This window comes from the organism of the source record quoted next, unplaced genomic scaffold, assembly GCF_019419815.1.
Source record: "Pyrus x bretschneideri cultivar Hongxiangsu unplaced genomic scaffold, Pyrus_bretschneideri_v1 Contig109, whole genome shotgun sequence".
In the NCBI taxonomy this organism is placed as follows: Eukaryota; Viridiplantae; Streptophyta; class Magnoliopsida; order Rosales; family Rosaceae; genus Pyrus; species Pyrus x bretschneideri.
Window position 1 is genome coordinate 137,591 of NW_025999401.1, and position 15,386 is coordinate 152,976.

Sequence of the window (15,386 nt, forward strand, 5' to 3'; positions counted from 1 at the left end):
GATTTTTTTTTCTTATATTCTTCACACTTCTAGATTAATTAATGTTTATGTGATACTTGAAATGTTTTTATGATTTGAAAGTAAAATTTATGTGTTGGAATTTAGAATTATTTTATTGTTTGAATTTGGGCTTAGCTCGTTAGAATTAATGTTTTGTTTTCTTGTCTATTAGGATTAGGTTGTTTGTTTGCTAATACCGCATACCCAACTTAGTATCAGAGCATGTTTGATCCTTCAGGACTTAATTTGCTCTTAATGGGTATGAGTTGTTGTTTGTTCTATGTGTCTCAGGATTTTGATGTTGCCACAAAAAATAAAAATAAGGAAAGAAAATAGAAAAGAAAAAGAGTTGAATATGCTGGAAGCTTAGGGGCGGATGAAAATAGAGACCCTAGGACCACCTGGAGTTCAGAAAATATACATGTGAAGATCTTTCGAGAACTCTTTTGCCCATACTAAATGTTTGATGTAATGCATGTTAATTATATCTCGACAGATTACTTCGACATTACTCGACAAATCTTCTCATGTCATTCATCAAATTGCTTCACGTATGCCGATATTTGTTGACATGTGAACAACATGGTCTGGCTGATGACAATAAGCTGACCAAGTATTCGACGAAATGTCTTGGTGAATAAACAGATTTTTTTTTGCTCGCTTTGCGCTTTGTTACTATCTAAAAAAATTTATATTAGCACTGAGACTTCTCAAGATTCAAATCCTAGATCCGTCACAGCGAAGACCTATGCTTAAGTTGTCAGAAGTTGAAGCTAGTTGAAGTAAAACTAGAATGTGTGCATTTGAAGTTGTGGTAACTGGAATGTGTGCATATTGAAATTGTAGCCCTAAAATGGCTACTCGCTTAGGTTTGTTTACATTTTTGTTTGCCCATCAGCTCTGTAACTTTTCTGTTATGATTTTCTCATTAAGTTTTGTTACATAAAAAGGTCCCTCGGGTGGGTATCGACCGAAGTTTTACAAAAACGTATCAATACATTTTCAAACCTTCAATGTTAAAAAGTCTTTTGACTAAAGATCACTAAAACTGAATGGATAATTGATATTCAAGTATTTGGATTAGGTGTTTTTAAAAGCATTTGTAATTGATCGAAGAAAAGAACAAACCTTTGCATACAACACTCGAGCCCCAAGAAAATCATTAAAATATCTAATTTGATCGGGTAGTCTACAATTATATGACTGGGAATCCATTATGCCAAAAAACAAATAAAAAATCATTCAGATGTATTTTCATTTAGAATTCTTTTTAAAATGGTTTATCTGTGCCATTATTTCAGTGTTATGTAGCTTTCTTTAGCATCAAAATTTCCTCACGGCAATAGTATGTGTAACAGAATTTAAAACAAAATCTTAATTTGTTGGTTTTCACTTGTGCTATTAATCCTTAGTTTATGTTCATTCTCATAAGCATTTATACAGTCAACCTTACTTAGTGTGATATAACTTTTTTGTTGTTGTTGCATTGATTCTCGTTTGCTACTCATACACTAATATTTCTTCCATTGTTTTCTATGCAGTTTCCTGCTACACACTGTTCCCACTAGTTCATGAAGCCTAGGAGTATCTAATAAAGGTTTCTAACTGTTACTGCACCCCATGATTATGTGGTTAGGTTTCTGCATCCCATTATATTTGGTGACAAGCTTCCTTTTATACCCCCCTCATGCTGATCTGGATTAGGGATTATGTACTCTTACATTTGGATTTAAAATGGATCCTTCATTCATGGTTGTTCAGGTTTTGACGTTATCTTATTTATAATTAAAGAGTTTTCGTGCAATTCGACGACCTCTTTTCCATTCCATAACCATAATATACCATAATTAACCTTTTAATCCGGCACCAAACCATACTCTTATTTATATAGTCAGTATAATCCGGTGACAAATCAATCAATTCGATTAAAATAATCATTACAGTTTGGCATACTTTCACGTATATTGCTAATTACCAAAAGCATTAATAATAGTGTATTTGCTAATAAACTTTAGTTTTAATTTTACTTTTCTTTTATTATAATTATATCATTAAATAGTATTTACAATATGATCAATTTCAAAGATAAACGTAAAATTCAATGAATCAGCCACCAAGTAAATTGAGGAAAAATAATGAGCCAAACATTGTTATCACGAAAATACGTATAATGGGCCGAAACTGACTTAAGCCCACAACAGCCTCAACAAAAACGTTACCATTTCCTCCATTTCCACGTGCCGAAACGGCAGAAGCCATTTCCGAAACACAAACCAAAACCTCTCTCTCTCTCTCTCTCTTTCCCCGACCCTGCGAGACTCGAGCGACCCTTCACTCCGCCACCATTTTGCGCCGAGCCACCACCCTCTTGACCCGATCCACTATCTCCCTCAGGGCCCGACGCTTCTCTACCGACGTCGATGCGACTGCCCCAGCCGATTCGACTTTCAGTGACGCCTGGAAGAAAGTGGTGCCTCACATAGATCACCAAAAGACCCCATTGATCTTCATGAAGCCTCGGCCTGCAACCCCGTTGTCGATCCCCACTAAGCTCACTGTCAACTTTGTGCTCCCTTATGCGTCCGACCTTTAGGCGAAAGAGGTCAGTTCGGAGGGATTTGTTGTGGGTTTATCTGGGTTTGGTGGAAATTGTGGTTTTCAGGTCGAATTTGTTGTCTCTAGTTTGAATTGGGTATACTGTTGTTTTGAGTAGGTTTGTATGGGTTTGGAGCTAATTCGATATTAATGTCGATTCATGCTTTGATTTTTCTGTGAACTTATATGGTTTTTGGTTTTTAATTGTTAATTTACTGGTGCTGGAGCTATTTTCGAATTCTTGATTTGTTCGATCATTTTTGCTATACGACTTGCAAGTTCAGTGACATTGTACATCTTTGATTAACTGATCAATGTATTATAGGATGTAATCATTTCATTTAATAGGTCTTCATATCTTCACAGAGATGCAATGTTACTTACAAAAGATGCTGCCGCATTAATATTTTTGTGTTGTTTCTTCTATAGGACTCTGTGTTTTGCGTTGCTTTGTAGAAGTCCATTTTTCAGAATAAGAGTTAACTTTTTGGTTCTTGTTTCAGTATCTTGTTTCGATGTCAAACTTCCATCTAAGTCGTGGTGATTATTCTTGTTACATAAATTGTATTTGCTACATAGATTTTAAGCATTTCACTGTTTCGGATTTTGAATGGATGCATTATAGCATGTTCAATCATGGGTACCATGTTTTCACTTTGATCTCTATTTGTTACTTTTTCTATTGACAGTGTTGGAAAAAAAAATTGTAACTTTGAATCCGTAGTGTTTGATTTGCGTGGCCCATGGAAGATTTACTCCTGCACTTATTGCCTGGTTTTCATAATTTTCAAACATTTCCAGTACTCATATCCCATTTCCTTATTTTATTTCATGCTGACTTTTGCAACTGATTATAGTGGTGCAATATACACCTAGTTTACATCCGTTGTTGTTGTAAGGATGCTTTATGTGTGTTACAATTTTCTTTCTTATAAGTCATATGCTATACTGTTTAAAGTATATAATTCAAATTCACATGCGAACAGATGTGGAATTAAGTTCCTTTTGAAAAGTTTGTGGAGTTGTCAATCCGATGAGAAACCAATACTGCTTGTAATGAAAACTAAAATTTCAACGAGTGATGGAAAAGTGTAGTGTTAAGTCCATTTCCTCTCCTTCATCAAGCTTTGTGACTCCTTTTAGTCCTTTTGATTGGTAAATGGGTATGGAAATCAGACATGAGTAACATAGCTGAGTGAGTTAGAGCATGGTTGCATGCCAAAAAAAAATGTCATGGTCCTGTTGGCAGTTGAATTGTTAGTTTTCTACATTTATTATTTGTGTAATGCATTGCTCATGTGCATAAGCAAGGTACGGACATCTTGAAATATTATACATGTCTTGGTTTTATTTGTTCCGAGCGAACTTTGGATATATCCCGGTAAAGCGAAATGAATTTTTCTTTTTCATAAATAAGAAAAGTTGTTGGTGGTGCATTTTGAGATCAACGTGCTCTTCCTTTTTTTATTGTGTTATCCTCAGTTTCATAGTAGACTTGCATATTTAGTGTTGGCCTCAGACAATCATTGAAAACCTTCTTCACTATCCTTTTTTTCACTGCATTTCTGACATTGATAAGGGGAACTGAATCTTTTAGCATAACTTGCTTCTGACAGATTAGAAGAATATGGAACTAAACACAATGATTAGTTGCCCGACTAATTTTAATCTCAGACAAAATTAGGTTTTTTCCTTCATTCAATGTTATGACCCAAAGCTACTGTTTTCCATCTTCTTTTATCTTTCCAAACCATATTTTTAAAAATGTGCTTGCTGCCTTTTCTTAGTGCCAAAACTACTGTTTTGCCAGACAAAAAAACTAGTGTATGTTGAAGATTGATGAGCAACAGATGCCCCTTGCTTTGACAGAACTTGATAATGTAACACTCGACTTTTTTTAGTGGGTGAAGGCCACCAATTCAGTTGCCAAACATCATGACCTTGTTGAGACTGAAACTTTTTAGCATTAGCATTATCTGTTGATTGTGTGGTCAGTAATCCAAAGATGCAAAGGCAAGGATCTTAAGTTGTGTTTGTATTTGATTATATATCCGCAGATTCTGAAACAGAAATACGAAGATGATATTGCATTAGCTTCATCTCTTTGCAAACAATTAGTAAGAGACTTCTAGTTGTGCCATCCTTTTGTATTGTGTTTCGTATATCTTACTATTGGAGATCAAGACCATCTGGAATCGTATCTTTATTAGTTGATTACTCGATAATATTGCATTAGAGTCATAAAGCCACTGAGCTTCCTGACAAAAAGTAATTCTGAACTATAAGTTGTTGTCTGAGCCATGAACACAAGGGAAGACAGATTTCATTGATAGAATACTGAGCAAATTGGGATTCTTTCTGCTGTCAGAAAAGCAGATAAAATCACAAAGAAACTGAAGCATCTGCATTAGGGTTCTCATATAATTATAAACATTGCAAGAATGGTGAAGGATGTAATGAGCCATCTCTGTGTGGCCTATAAGTTAGTTCCACTGATGAGGTTTGTGTTAGGTAGACAAACTGAAACCTCATTACAGAATCTGAGCTCACACTCAAAGTTGGATCCTTAAGTCCAATCAAAACTCATTAAACTCATTATAGGTGCAAGTAAGCCTATTAAACTGATTAACATTCCATTTTTCTCCTACGGTGTCCCCTTTTCAAGTCATAATTGGTAGTTTTTTAATCTAATAATTGGTCGTCTTTGGTTATAATTTTTCTCCCTTTTTTCTCAAATTATATTAGCCCACCCGTCTGAAAAATCCTAGCTTCCACCCTTGCTTGTGTCTGTCATTTTGCATTAAGAACTTTACATTTTATCACTTTTTTTTGGGTGGTATGGACGGAGAGTAGTAGGTGGAATTTTTAGGGAGAAAGGCGCGAGGAGGTGGATCACTTGTGTGGTATAAGGTTTGTTGGGTGTCCCTTTTGTGACAGGATCTTCAGATTTTTGGTATGGTTCTTTTGAAGCTATTTTTAATGACTGAAAAGCTATTTTGCTTTAGTCTTTTTTTATTTTATTTTTTTATTTTTTATTTTTTCACTTCGTATGATAGAATTTTACTATTTAAGTATCTGTTTCCACAATATTGATACTACCCCATTCGGAGCTAATATAGATCATAAAATTTTTATATGTATATCCATTTCTTGACGTTTCTTGGTAGGGATTTAGGATGCTTTCTACAGGATGGAAGGCCTCAAGTTTCCTATTTGCTGTTGTATGGCACTTTCTCTACAATAAGGATTAAACATAGTGAGGGAGGAGAGGGATGAATATTGAAACTCCTGCCGGAATATAGATATTACACCCAGTCTACTATTATGCGAGGGAATTAACTATGCCAAGATGGTTATCCATTAATGTTGCTCCCTGACCATCTAATAACAATTTGCATGCATCTTGGACAAGTCATTTAATTTTTCTTGTGCCTCAATAGCTTATGCCATCATATTTTTCTCATGTGTTGTGCATTGATTGTTCAACATTACCTTGCAGAAGCAATTAGTGATCCATTGCATGTTTCCTTTTGGCAGGGGACCTTGCCCTGCCTATTGGGCGGTCACCAAATTTTTGGGTGTTCTATATCATACTAGATAAGGTGCTTGCTTTCGTTCTAGGAAAACTTGGGTTCAATATTCAGGCACCAGCAACTTCATTCACTGGTGGGCTAGGTGGGAATTCATCCCCTTTTGCTGTACTGCCTCAGGTAATTCTCAATGGTCAATTGGAAGGAGAGGGAATATAATAGGTTAACACTTTAGTTTATCCAATCAAATGGGGAAACAAAACTCGGTTGGATGGTGCAACATCATGAAATTATGAATAGGTGGTAGGTCTTGGGCTGTTCTGGTTCTTGTAGTCAGCTTTCTGTCAACCTTACGCTCTATAACTAGCAAAGCAATTAAGTAACTAAAGACTTTCCAATGCCTAATTCAAATGTTTAGCTTGAGCATATGAATTAGTATGTTGAGTGCCCTTGATTGATGAGACGATATATTCTATTTATCCTACTCAGAACTAGGTTATTTTACTCGATAGAAACAGGATTTTATTTCTTCGTATTCTTAATGTTTTTGGGTCCTAATTTTTTGTGAATCGATGAAATGGTAGGTGACCCCTGCGACAACCTTTATCCCGGTTCTGATTGCCTTTGAATATACAAGTGGGTTTATGTTTGGGTGGAACGTTCATGAGATGGTATCACCTGACTTTGTCTCTTGCCATTGTCGCAGTGCAGAGTTTGGATAATGCAAGGCATTACGTCTTGTTATCAATTGGTATGCTTGTTCTTGCTTTCACTTCCTCGCGGAGAAACGAGGGGAGATTTGTTTGAGTCGGGGTTATCAGCTTCAGGATAGCTACCAAACTTTTATAAAAAGGTTTCAATACATCTTCGAAACTTCGATGTTATTAGCAACGCATCGACTATCGACAACTGTTTATGCATATGTTACAGATGATCAAGGTTTACAGCTTCCGAGTTCCAAGTATATAAAAAAAAATTAAATAAATAAAAAGTGAAATTAAGCAAATCATATACCTGTACATACGATATAACACATGGATACGCTAACTGCCCTCCCAGCTGCATTCGCCACCTTTGCCACACTCCCACTCCCCACCACTTTCTTCTTTAAGGAACCGGAAAAGGAAAAAAGACACATTATGATTTTTCCCATGAGAAACAGAGGAAAATAGCGAACAAAATATAAGTAGCAGCATACTTACCAGTTAAGTAATGAGAAGAGAAGGCACATGTTGAATTTTGTAGAAATCCTCTCCTCCTTCCCCAACCCTACTACAGAATCTCTTAGGCATCGACAATTTTAATTCCTTGAGGGTAGTAACATTCTCAAGCCCCTCAGGAACTGCCCTCAATCCGCAGTGGGAAATAGACAATCTGCGGAGTCTAGGCATGCCTCCTTTCTCTATCCTCCAACTCTTTAATCCCATCAAACCAGAAACTTCAAGAAATTCAAGATTAGGATAACCTTCTTCTGAGACAACTACTTCTGTAACATTCTCATCAAAACTACGAACAAGCCAAAGCATTCTTAAGTTTGGGATCTTCTCAAGTATTTTGAGACTCTCCAACTGTAGACCAGTATACCCCAGCGCCATCTTAGTGAGGTTCTCATAACCCTGGAGACCTTCCAATGATTGTTCTCTTATTCTTCCCCTCAATTCAAGTTTGTATATATGAGGACAACTCAATACCATATTCATTGGTATAACTTCTACTCTATCCAGATATAGAGATCGAAGATGGTTAAATGTGATGCTAGTAGATTTCAACATTTCCTCCATATTTTTCACCTCATAACCTGTTATGAACAGTTTTCTGAGATTGGTCAATTCAGCAAGATGAGTCAAATCACAATCAGCACCTGCAACATTGACTAAACTCTGCAAATTCCCAAGAGTAACCAACTTCAACTTCCCTCCGTACCCCCACCAGGGTAAATATAAATGCCTCAATTCTTTCATCTTCCAAATCACATTTGGTACTTTTATTTTCCCCGGTAAAGCAAACACACGTAAGTCTAGAGTTTGCAAACATACCAAATTACCTAAAGATGATGGCAACCGTCTTACATCACTTCCCTTTAGACTTAAAAACCTCAAGTGGACTAGATTCCCAATATTACTCGGCAACTCTACTTTTTCTCTCCGTATGCCTTCAAACTTTAGAACCCTGAGCAATTTGAAGTTGCATACTACTGACCGCAAGAATTTTTTCTTCCAGTTGGAGAATCCATATTCTGGGTCGACAAAGAATAACAAAGACCTAAGGTGGTCATTTCTTGTGGGAGCAAATCTATCAACACATTTTTCCTCCACATATACACCAAGTCTTCGAACTTGAGGAATTGTCGCTGCCTTGGTAAAATTTACAACGTGAAGAAAGTTCTCCTCTTCTGCCTTTACCAAGCACAAGTCTCGCATAAGATCATGAAGATGACATGTTTTGATCTTCTTAGTTGAACCAAATGTTCCAACTTGAACCATACATCTTTCCACCAACTCAATTAAGCAAGCATATGCTACATCTTCCAATACTTCCACTGAACCATGTCGTTGGGAGCCCGAAGATATAAAACCTTCTGCTATCCATAACTGAGCCAATCTTTTGACCGGTATCTCATAATCCTCCGGAAAGTGGCCTAAATATAGAAAACATAGTTTTAGACGATATGGTAAGTCGTCATAACTCAATGCCAACACCCATGATGCACCTGCACGTTCTTGATCGCCTTTGTATTCTTGGTCAAGATTAGTTCCTCTCCGTATATACACATCGACGTTCTTGGATACTGTTTTCCACTCAACTGTGACTTTTCTAGCTAGAAGTCCCGCAAGCACAGTAATGGCTAATGGTAGACCTGCACAATGTTCAAGCATCTTCTTTCCTAGTTCTTCCTTCTCAGCATCAATTTGAGAGTCTGAAAAAAAAAAATGTAAGAAAAATAGGTTAACAGTTATGTTCTAGTCATTCCTAATATATTTTATATATTTTGTCACTGTCCTTTTGGGTTGTTGAATGTTTTTTGCCGTAGAACGTAAATATCAGACCTGCTTTGTTGCTGCTCTCAAACAACAATCTATATTTTAGTTTTGGGTGAAGGGGTCGGCAGACTCGGCGCAAGGGCTTTTCTACAACATGCATGTTTTTCATTTTAAACAAGAAAATGTCTTACTAATATCCTACACATTCATCAATTTTATTAACGATTGATTAGGGACAATGACCTCACCCTCTCTTCAATATTTCCAAGCCAATCAAGTGTATTAAACTGGGAGACTTTGAAATTTTATAGTGCTTAGAAAGTCTTGTTTTAATTTTTGAAGAATTTTGGAGTTTCTTTGGATTGGTACTTTGTCTTTGGTTTTTAAATAGGTGAGGAATTAAATAATTTTTCTGTCAAGGATTATTTTTTTAATTGATAAGATGAAAGTGGACAAGATTACGATAGAGTTTGGGTGAATTTTTAATAGAATTTTAAAACGTCACGTAATAGCTAATTTGTTATGTTATAGTTGCTAGAGCGATGAAATTTATCCTAGATATTCATCATTATCTCTCATCAATATTTTTCAAGCCAATCCCTAAAATTTATCCAAACTAAACCATTCTATCGACAAGATGACAAGTTCATAGCATTTTTTAAGTATTTTTTGGAACCCAGCGAATTTTAATACAATTTTGCAAGGCCATAAGACAGCTTAAGAGTGGCTGACTTGTCATGTGACAGCTGCTATGGTGGTGTGTCGACAATCCATGTAAGGATTGAAAGAAAAGGGAAAACAAAGCAAGAGAGGAAGCAGTTTTTATTCGTTTGGACACATGGCGGGCTGCCATGGGACCGAGTAGCAAAGAGAGTTGGAGCGGTGCGGTGCACCTGATCCTAATCATATGACCTGATTGTTTTTCTTCTTTGTTGAAGCAAAGGGTGCACAAACATTAGCGTTAGAAAATTGTTATTGACATTCTAAATTTATTGTTTTGTGTAAAAAATAAATTTTATATTTAAGAAGAAAAAAAAACTTGTAAAGAGTAACGAAAAGTTTTAGAATGACAATAACAGTTCCTTACAAATAATATTATTTCTTTCAATCAAACACCCAAATCAAATTTTCTATCATAATTTTTTATTTACTTCACCAAATTCAATTATGTTTTCGCTTATGAATTTCTGGAGGAGAGTATGACAATTTACAATCTAAGGTAGGAATTTCTGAGTTTACTACAGATCTCGAATGTTGCCATATAGGGGATTTATCACTATATGATTTAAAGTGTTTATGTAGAGTTGATCTTATTGGAAATTCAGTTGAGAATTAGAGATCATGTTACGGGCTTGATTTGAATATCTCGAATTGTTTTGTTGTTGAATCTGATTTTGGTGAGAACTTGGTATGAAAATGGAAGAATGAATGTGGAACTTTACCCCTGTTGTACAGTTCCTGCAGCTAGGACCTTATTGTAAGGTTCACTAGGACCTTATTGTAAGATCGGTTGAAGTTTTGGAGCTATTTTATAATTTTCAGAATTTTAGGGGTATAGCTGTAATTACCCAAAATTTGGGGGTTAATTTATGGTATTCAATTGCACAGAAACATATCCTAGCCGTTTATTGTACATCGTTCGGTCAGAAATCATTTGAATTTTATTATTTAAAATTAAACACAAATAATATCTGACGAAAACTGACTGCATGATATATAATGAACAATTAGTCTATGAGGATCCCTAGGATCTCCACCGTTAGGATCCGGATGGGATCCCTTCCCGCTAAACTTAAACAGACGCTGCACCCAACCCAACACTGACACGCTTTTTGGATGATATCCTAAACATTTATCAATTTTATTAGCGATCGATTAGAACAATGACCTCACCTCTTATCAATATTTCCAAGCCACTCCCTACAATTAGTCATATCCAAGCTAATCCAGTGTATCAAACCGTGAGACTTTGAAACTTTGTAGTGCTTACAAAGTGTTTTTTTAATTTTTGAAGAATTTTGGAGTTTCTTTGGATTTGACAATTCGTCGTTGGTTTTTAAATAGGTAAGAACTTAAATAATTTTTTTCAAGAATTAATTTAATAGTGATAAGATGAAAGTGAATGAATCTATCCCAAGTTATACGAAGAATTTATTTTTCACTCTGTTCCAGCTGTAATTACCCAAAATTTTGGGGTTGATTTCTGAAATTCAATTGCACAGAAACTTGCCATTTGTCCAGCAAGGCAGCGTGTAGAAATGTGAGATTTATTTGTGGACCTAAGTGAATTTATACAGTTTACAGGTCCTAATTGTGTTAAAGGACGTTAAATGGTAACACAGGAATCCTAGAGTTTTGAAATAGAGGACTAAGTTCGTGGTTGCTGTATAGGGATTATATAGTTACGTATTTATTTCTTTTAGTTTTATGGAACTAGAAATTTCAAATTTATTGGAGAAAAAACTAAGCAACGGTGCACTGTGACATAACGGTGGCATAAGCTTTGATTTGGACTTCAGGTAGGGAAAATACGATTGACATTTATGAAGATTGGCTTTATTAAATTTCATGAAGTGATATTTGACCTTATTGGGTAATCAATGTGGTTGAATGTTAATATTGTGCATCTTTGATTTATTGAAATGTTATTGCTGTTGGTTGTGGAATTGTTAAAAAGCATTTTGATATATGTGAAAGATGAAATGACATGTCTTTGTAAAGTTGAGTTTAACTCTCTCAGGTCAACCTGATGTACACATGATTTTATCGGGTAAATTGAGACTGATGACAAAGAGTTAATAAGATGACTAACAAAAAGGGAAATTGGGATGACTGTGTTATGTGAGTTAGTTTGTATGAAGGAACATTCTAACCACCACTGCAGTGGTAAAATACCAAGTATTAGGCGTTCAGGTCCTCATGCATTATTATATGAATTAATGGAAATAGACGAACATTTTGCATTGCATTCATGCATTGGTTTTGATGAGGGAAATATATTTGATTAAATTATTCCATGACACTTAATTTAATTTAGTCAATTTACTGTGGTAAAGTTATGTCCCTACTGAGTTGTTGAAGTTCACCCCTCTATTATGCAGGTTTTCGAATTAGGCAGTCAAGAGGGTAGACGGGATGAGATTGAATTAGAAGTGAGGTTAGAAGTTCAAATTAATTTTCTTTGTAGCCATGTAAAGAGTTCTTGAGTTTCTTTTTATAAGAATAATTTATTTTTTAGTCCGTTTCAGTTTTTTTTATTCTATTTATTTTTTACTTTTGGGTTGCATTAGGGATTCAGAATTTTCCAGCAACTCAGGTCCGTGCATGACACATAGGGACAATGATGTGTGTACTATATCAAACTCATTATAAGTGAAAAGCACTAATCTCTATTTTTTTAGGCTTAACAAATAAACCACAAAAAAAAACCAATTAATAATAACAGAGTTGACTGAGAAGTGAGAAACATACTTGTTTGATCTCTCCCAGAGATTGCTATCTTCTTAAACAATTCCCAGCTTTCGATACCATCTAGCGGATGAGATGCATGAACAACACCATTTTCTCCAGCAATTTCAGCAACGTCCTTCTTCCGAGTGGTGAGCAATATACGACTCTTTGTTTCCGCACCTCTTGGAAATCCAGGTTTTAAAGAGTTCCACGCCTTACGAGTCCAAACGTCATCAAGAACCACCAAACATTTCTTTTCTTGTTGGATGCTACAAAGCTTCTCTACTATTTGATTCTTGTTCATTTCTTTAGTTTTATCTTTGATGTCGCGAGTAAGCTGGTTCAAAATATCTTCCAAAACCTCTTTTTCTTGAAATTGTTGTGACACACATACCCAAGCAAAACAATCGAAGTGACGCTTAACATCTTCATTGTGACCATAAACTTGTTTTGCAAGAGTGGTCTTTCCTGAACCGCCCATCCCCCAAATAGATACAACTTGGGGGCATTTTTCTTTTTTCACCAATTGCGTGACTAGTTCCTCCATGTCCTTCTCTAACCCGACAACATCACGTTCAATAACATGAGGATACGTTTCCCTTTGAACCTTTTGCCTCTCAAAAGAAGTGGCACCTCCATATTGTGTGCCCGTTATTTGCTTGATGTTATAACCTTGCAAACTCGACTTCAATTTGGAAAGTTTGGTCGTAATGCTCTTAATTTCTGAACCGAACTTGTGACGATTATAGACTTCGTTACAAATGCAAGCAAACCTTTTCAGAACAAGCTTCACGCTTCCTCCCCTTCTGAGAGCCACTTTCAAAGCAAAAGATTCAATGACATCCTCCAAATCATAAGCAACATCTCTTATAATTTGAACCCAAATGCGTACTACTTCATTGTCTTCTTGTTTTGCATCTGCATCTTTCAGGAAGCCCTGCATCAAAAGTAGCTCAATTTGTGCATCCTTAATTTGATCGCCAACTCCGCTCAAGAACTTCACCTCCTCAACGAGACCGCCTTTGAGCCCTTCAGTTACCATTGAAACTACCGCCTCAGCCATATTTCTGATTTCCACCAAAAAGAAAGAAAAAAATTAAACAAGCTTTCTTTTTCGACTTCTGTTTTTCTGATTGATTAAAGTGGTTAACTGGAGAAGTCTTTTCTGTTTTTTCTCCTCCTTCACATGCAATTTATTCAATTGTTTAGCGAATCAGTTGGCTTAAACATTTGGAAGAGTGCATATGCATAAAGGAATGATTTACATTTGGAAGAGTCCATATGCATAAAAGGAATATTTTACATTTGAAAGAGTGCATATGCATAAGGGTATAATTTACATTTTGATTAGGGCAAGGCTCCTTTTTCCACCCTCCACTCCATTAACGCAAGGAAACAACCAAGGGAAAGATGCTCAAGATGAGGAAAGCCTCCACTGGAGAAAAAGTGTGGTCCTGGAAAAGCCGTGGCAGTAACGTGATTATTAAGGAAAAGTATTCTTAAGCTTGGCAGCTTCTCTAGTATTCCGGACAGTGTTAGCTTGGTAAGGTTTGGAAAGCACAGGATCCCTTCTGGTAGCTCTCAATTTTCCCTTTATTCGTAGCTTGTATATCTCAAGACAACTTAATGTATACTATGTTCCATGGTATAACTTATTCTCCAGAGTCCGCGACTGGAGATGGTTAAATGTGAAGCTTATTCTATCCCAGTTTTTTTATTTTCTAAGATTGGTTAGTTTAACCATATCATTTAGATCACAGTAGCTACTTGAAACATTGGCTAACGTCTGCAAACTGCCTAGAGTAGCCAACGACAAATTTCTTACTTGCTCTATAACGTCGGGGTAAATATAAATGTCTCAGTTGTTCTATCTTTCCGAACACACCCAAGATTCTCATCGACATCCATAGACTCTGTAAATTAGAGTCTGCAGGCATACCAAATTAGCTGCAGATGATGGAAACTATATAATTTGTGTGTTCTTCAGACTCAAAAACCTTAAGTGAACTAGATTCCCAATTTCACTCGGTCAAGACTTTGCATCATACCTTCAAACTTCAAAACTCTAAGCAATGTGAAGTGCGTGAACAGTGACCGTACTAGGTTTTTCTCCCAGTATGACTCATATAACAAAGACCTCAGATGTCCATCACTTGCAGGAGTATATTTATCGACATTTTCGTCTCCGTCCAAATAGATGGCAAGTCTTCGAAATTTACCAATTGACACTTCTTTAGTTACCATGGCTGCAGACAAATTCATAATATGAATAAAGTTCCCCTCTTTCCCTTGGTCATTTTCTCTCGTTTTTTTTTTACATCGTCATTTTGCTCTGGTACGGTCCTCTTTGACATGTTCCTCATTGCTTTGCTTTGACAGTCGCGTGCTTATTTTTCCCTAAGGGAAATGTGGATCATTTTGCTATATAAGATAAATTACACAAAACTACTTCAATTATGGGTCGAAAAGGTAAATCCTTGGATATATATTCTTCTAATCTTCCACTGCTTCTTAAATTTCCTATTGGAGCATTTAGCTTGCGGGGTTATCAATCACATTATCTATCAGGATGTTGCAAATAATGATATCTTATGTTGATGAAAAAAGATTGAATCTCAAAAGTGGAATAGCTGTGAAGATCAGCACTAATGTAACATATAGTCCAGTTACGAACTACTGCTCAGTTGTCAAAGCACTACAATTTTGAGAATACATTTGTAAAGCAGAAGCAGTTATATTTGGCATCTCTTTGCATGTAAATAATATCAGTGTAAATGATAAAACTTTCAACAATTACTATATATTTTTGTGTAAATACTTTGTATATGTT

The 15,386-nt window shown here is 35.9% G+C and overlaps 1 protein-coding gene and 1 long non-coding RNA gene across 3 annotated transcripts; one reads left to right on the forward strand and one right to left on the reverse strand.

Moving 5' to 3' along the window:
- The first annotated feature begins 2,463 nt into the window (after positions 1-2,463).
- Positions 2,464-6,636, forward strand: LOC125471516. The gene is made up of 2 exons (XR_007253653.1): positions 2,464-2,602; positions 6,133-6,636. It is a non-coding gene; the product is annotated as an uncharacterized LOC125471516 (long non-coding RNA).
- Positions 6,637-6,989: 353 nt separating this feature from the next.
- Positions 6,990-14,288, reverse strand: LOC125471502 (putative disease resistance protein At1g50180). Of its 2 annotated transcripts, none has more exons than XM_048571950.1 (3): positions 12,578-14,288; positions 7,328-9,042; positions 6,990-7,227 (listed from the first exon to the last, which is right to left on the reverse strand). In XM_048571950.1, exons 1-2 carry the CDS (start codon positions 13,617-13,619, stop codon positions 7,331-7,333), a joined length of 2,754 nt encoding a protein of 917 aa, XP_048427907.1. In that variant the 5' UTR covers positions 13,620-14,288; the 3' UTR covers positions 6,990-7,227; positions 7,328-7,330. The 2 variants fall into 2 exon arrangements, with proteins under 2 accessions (XP_048427907.1, XP_048427902.1); XM_048571945.1 differs by having other exon boundaries at positions 6,990-7,230.
- Between the last annotated feature and the right edge of the window lie 1,098 nt (positions 14,289-15,386).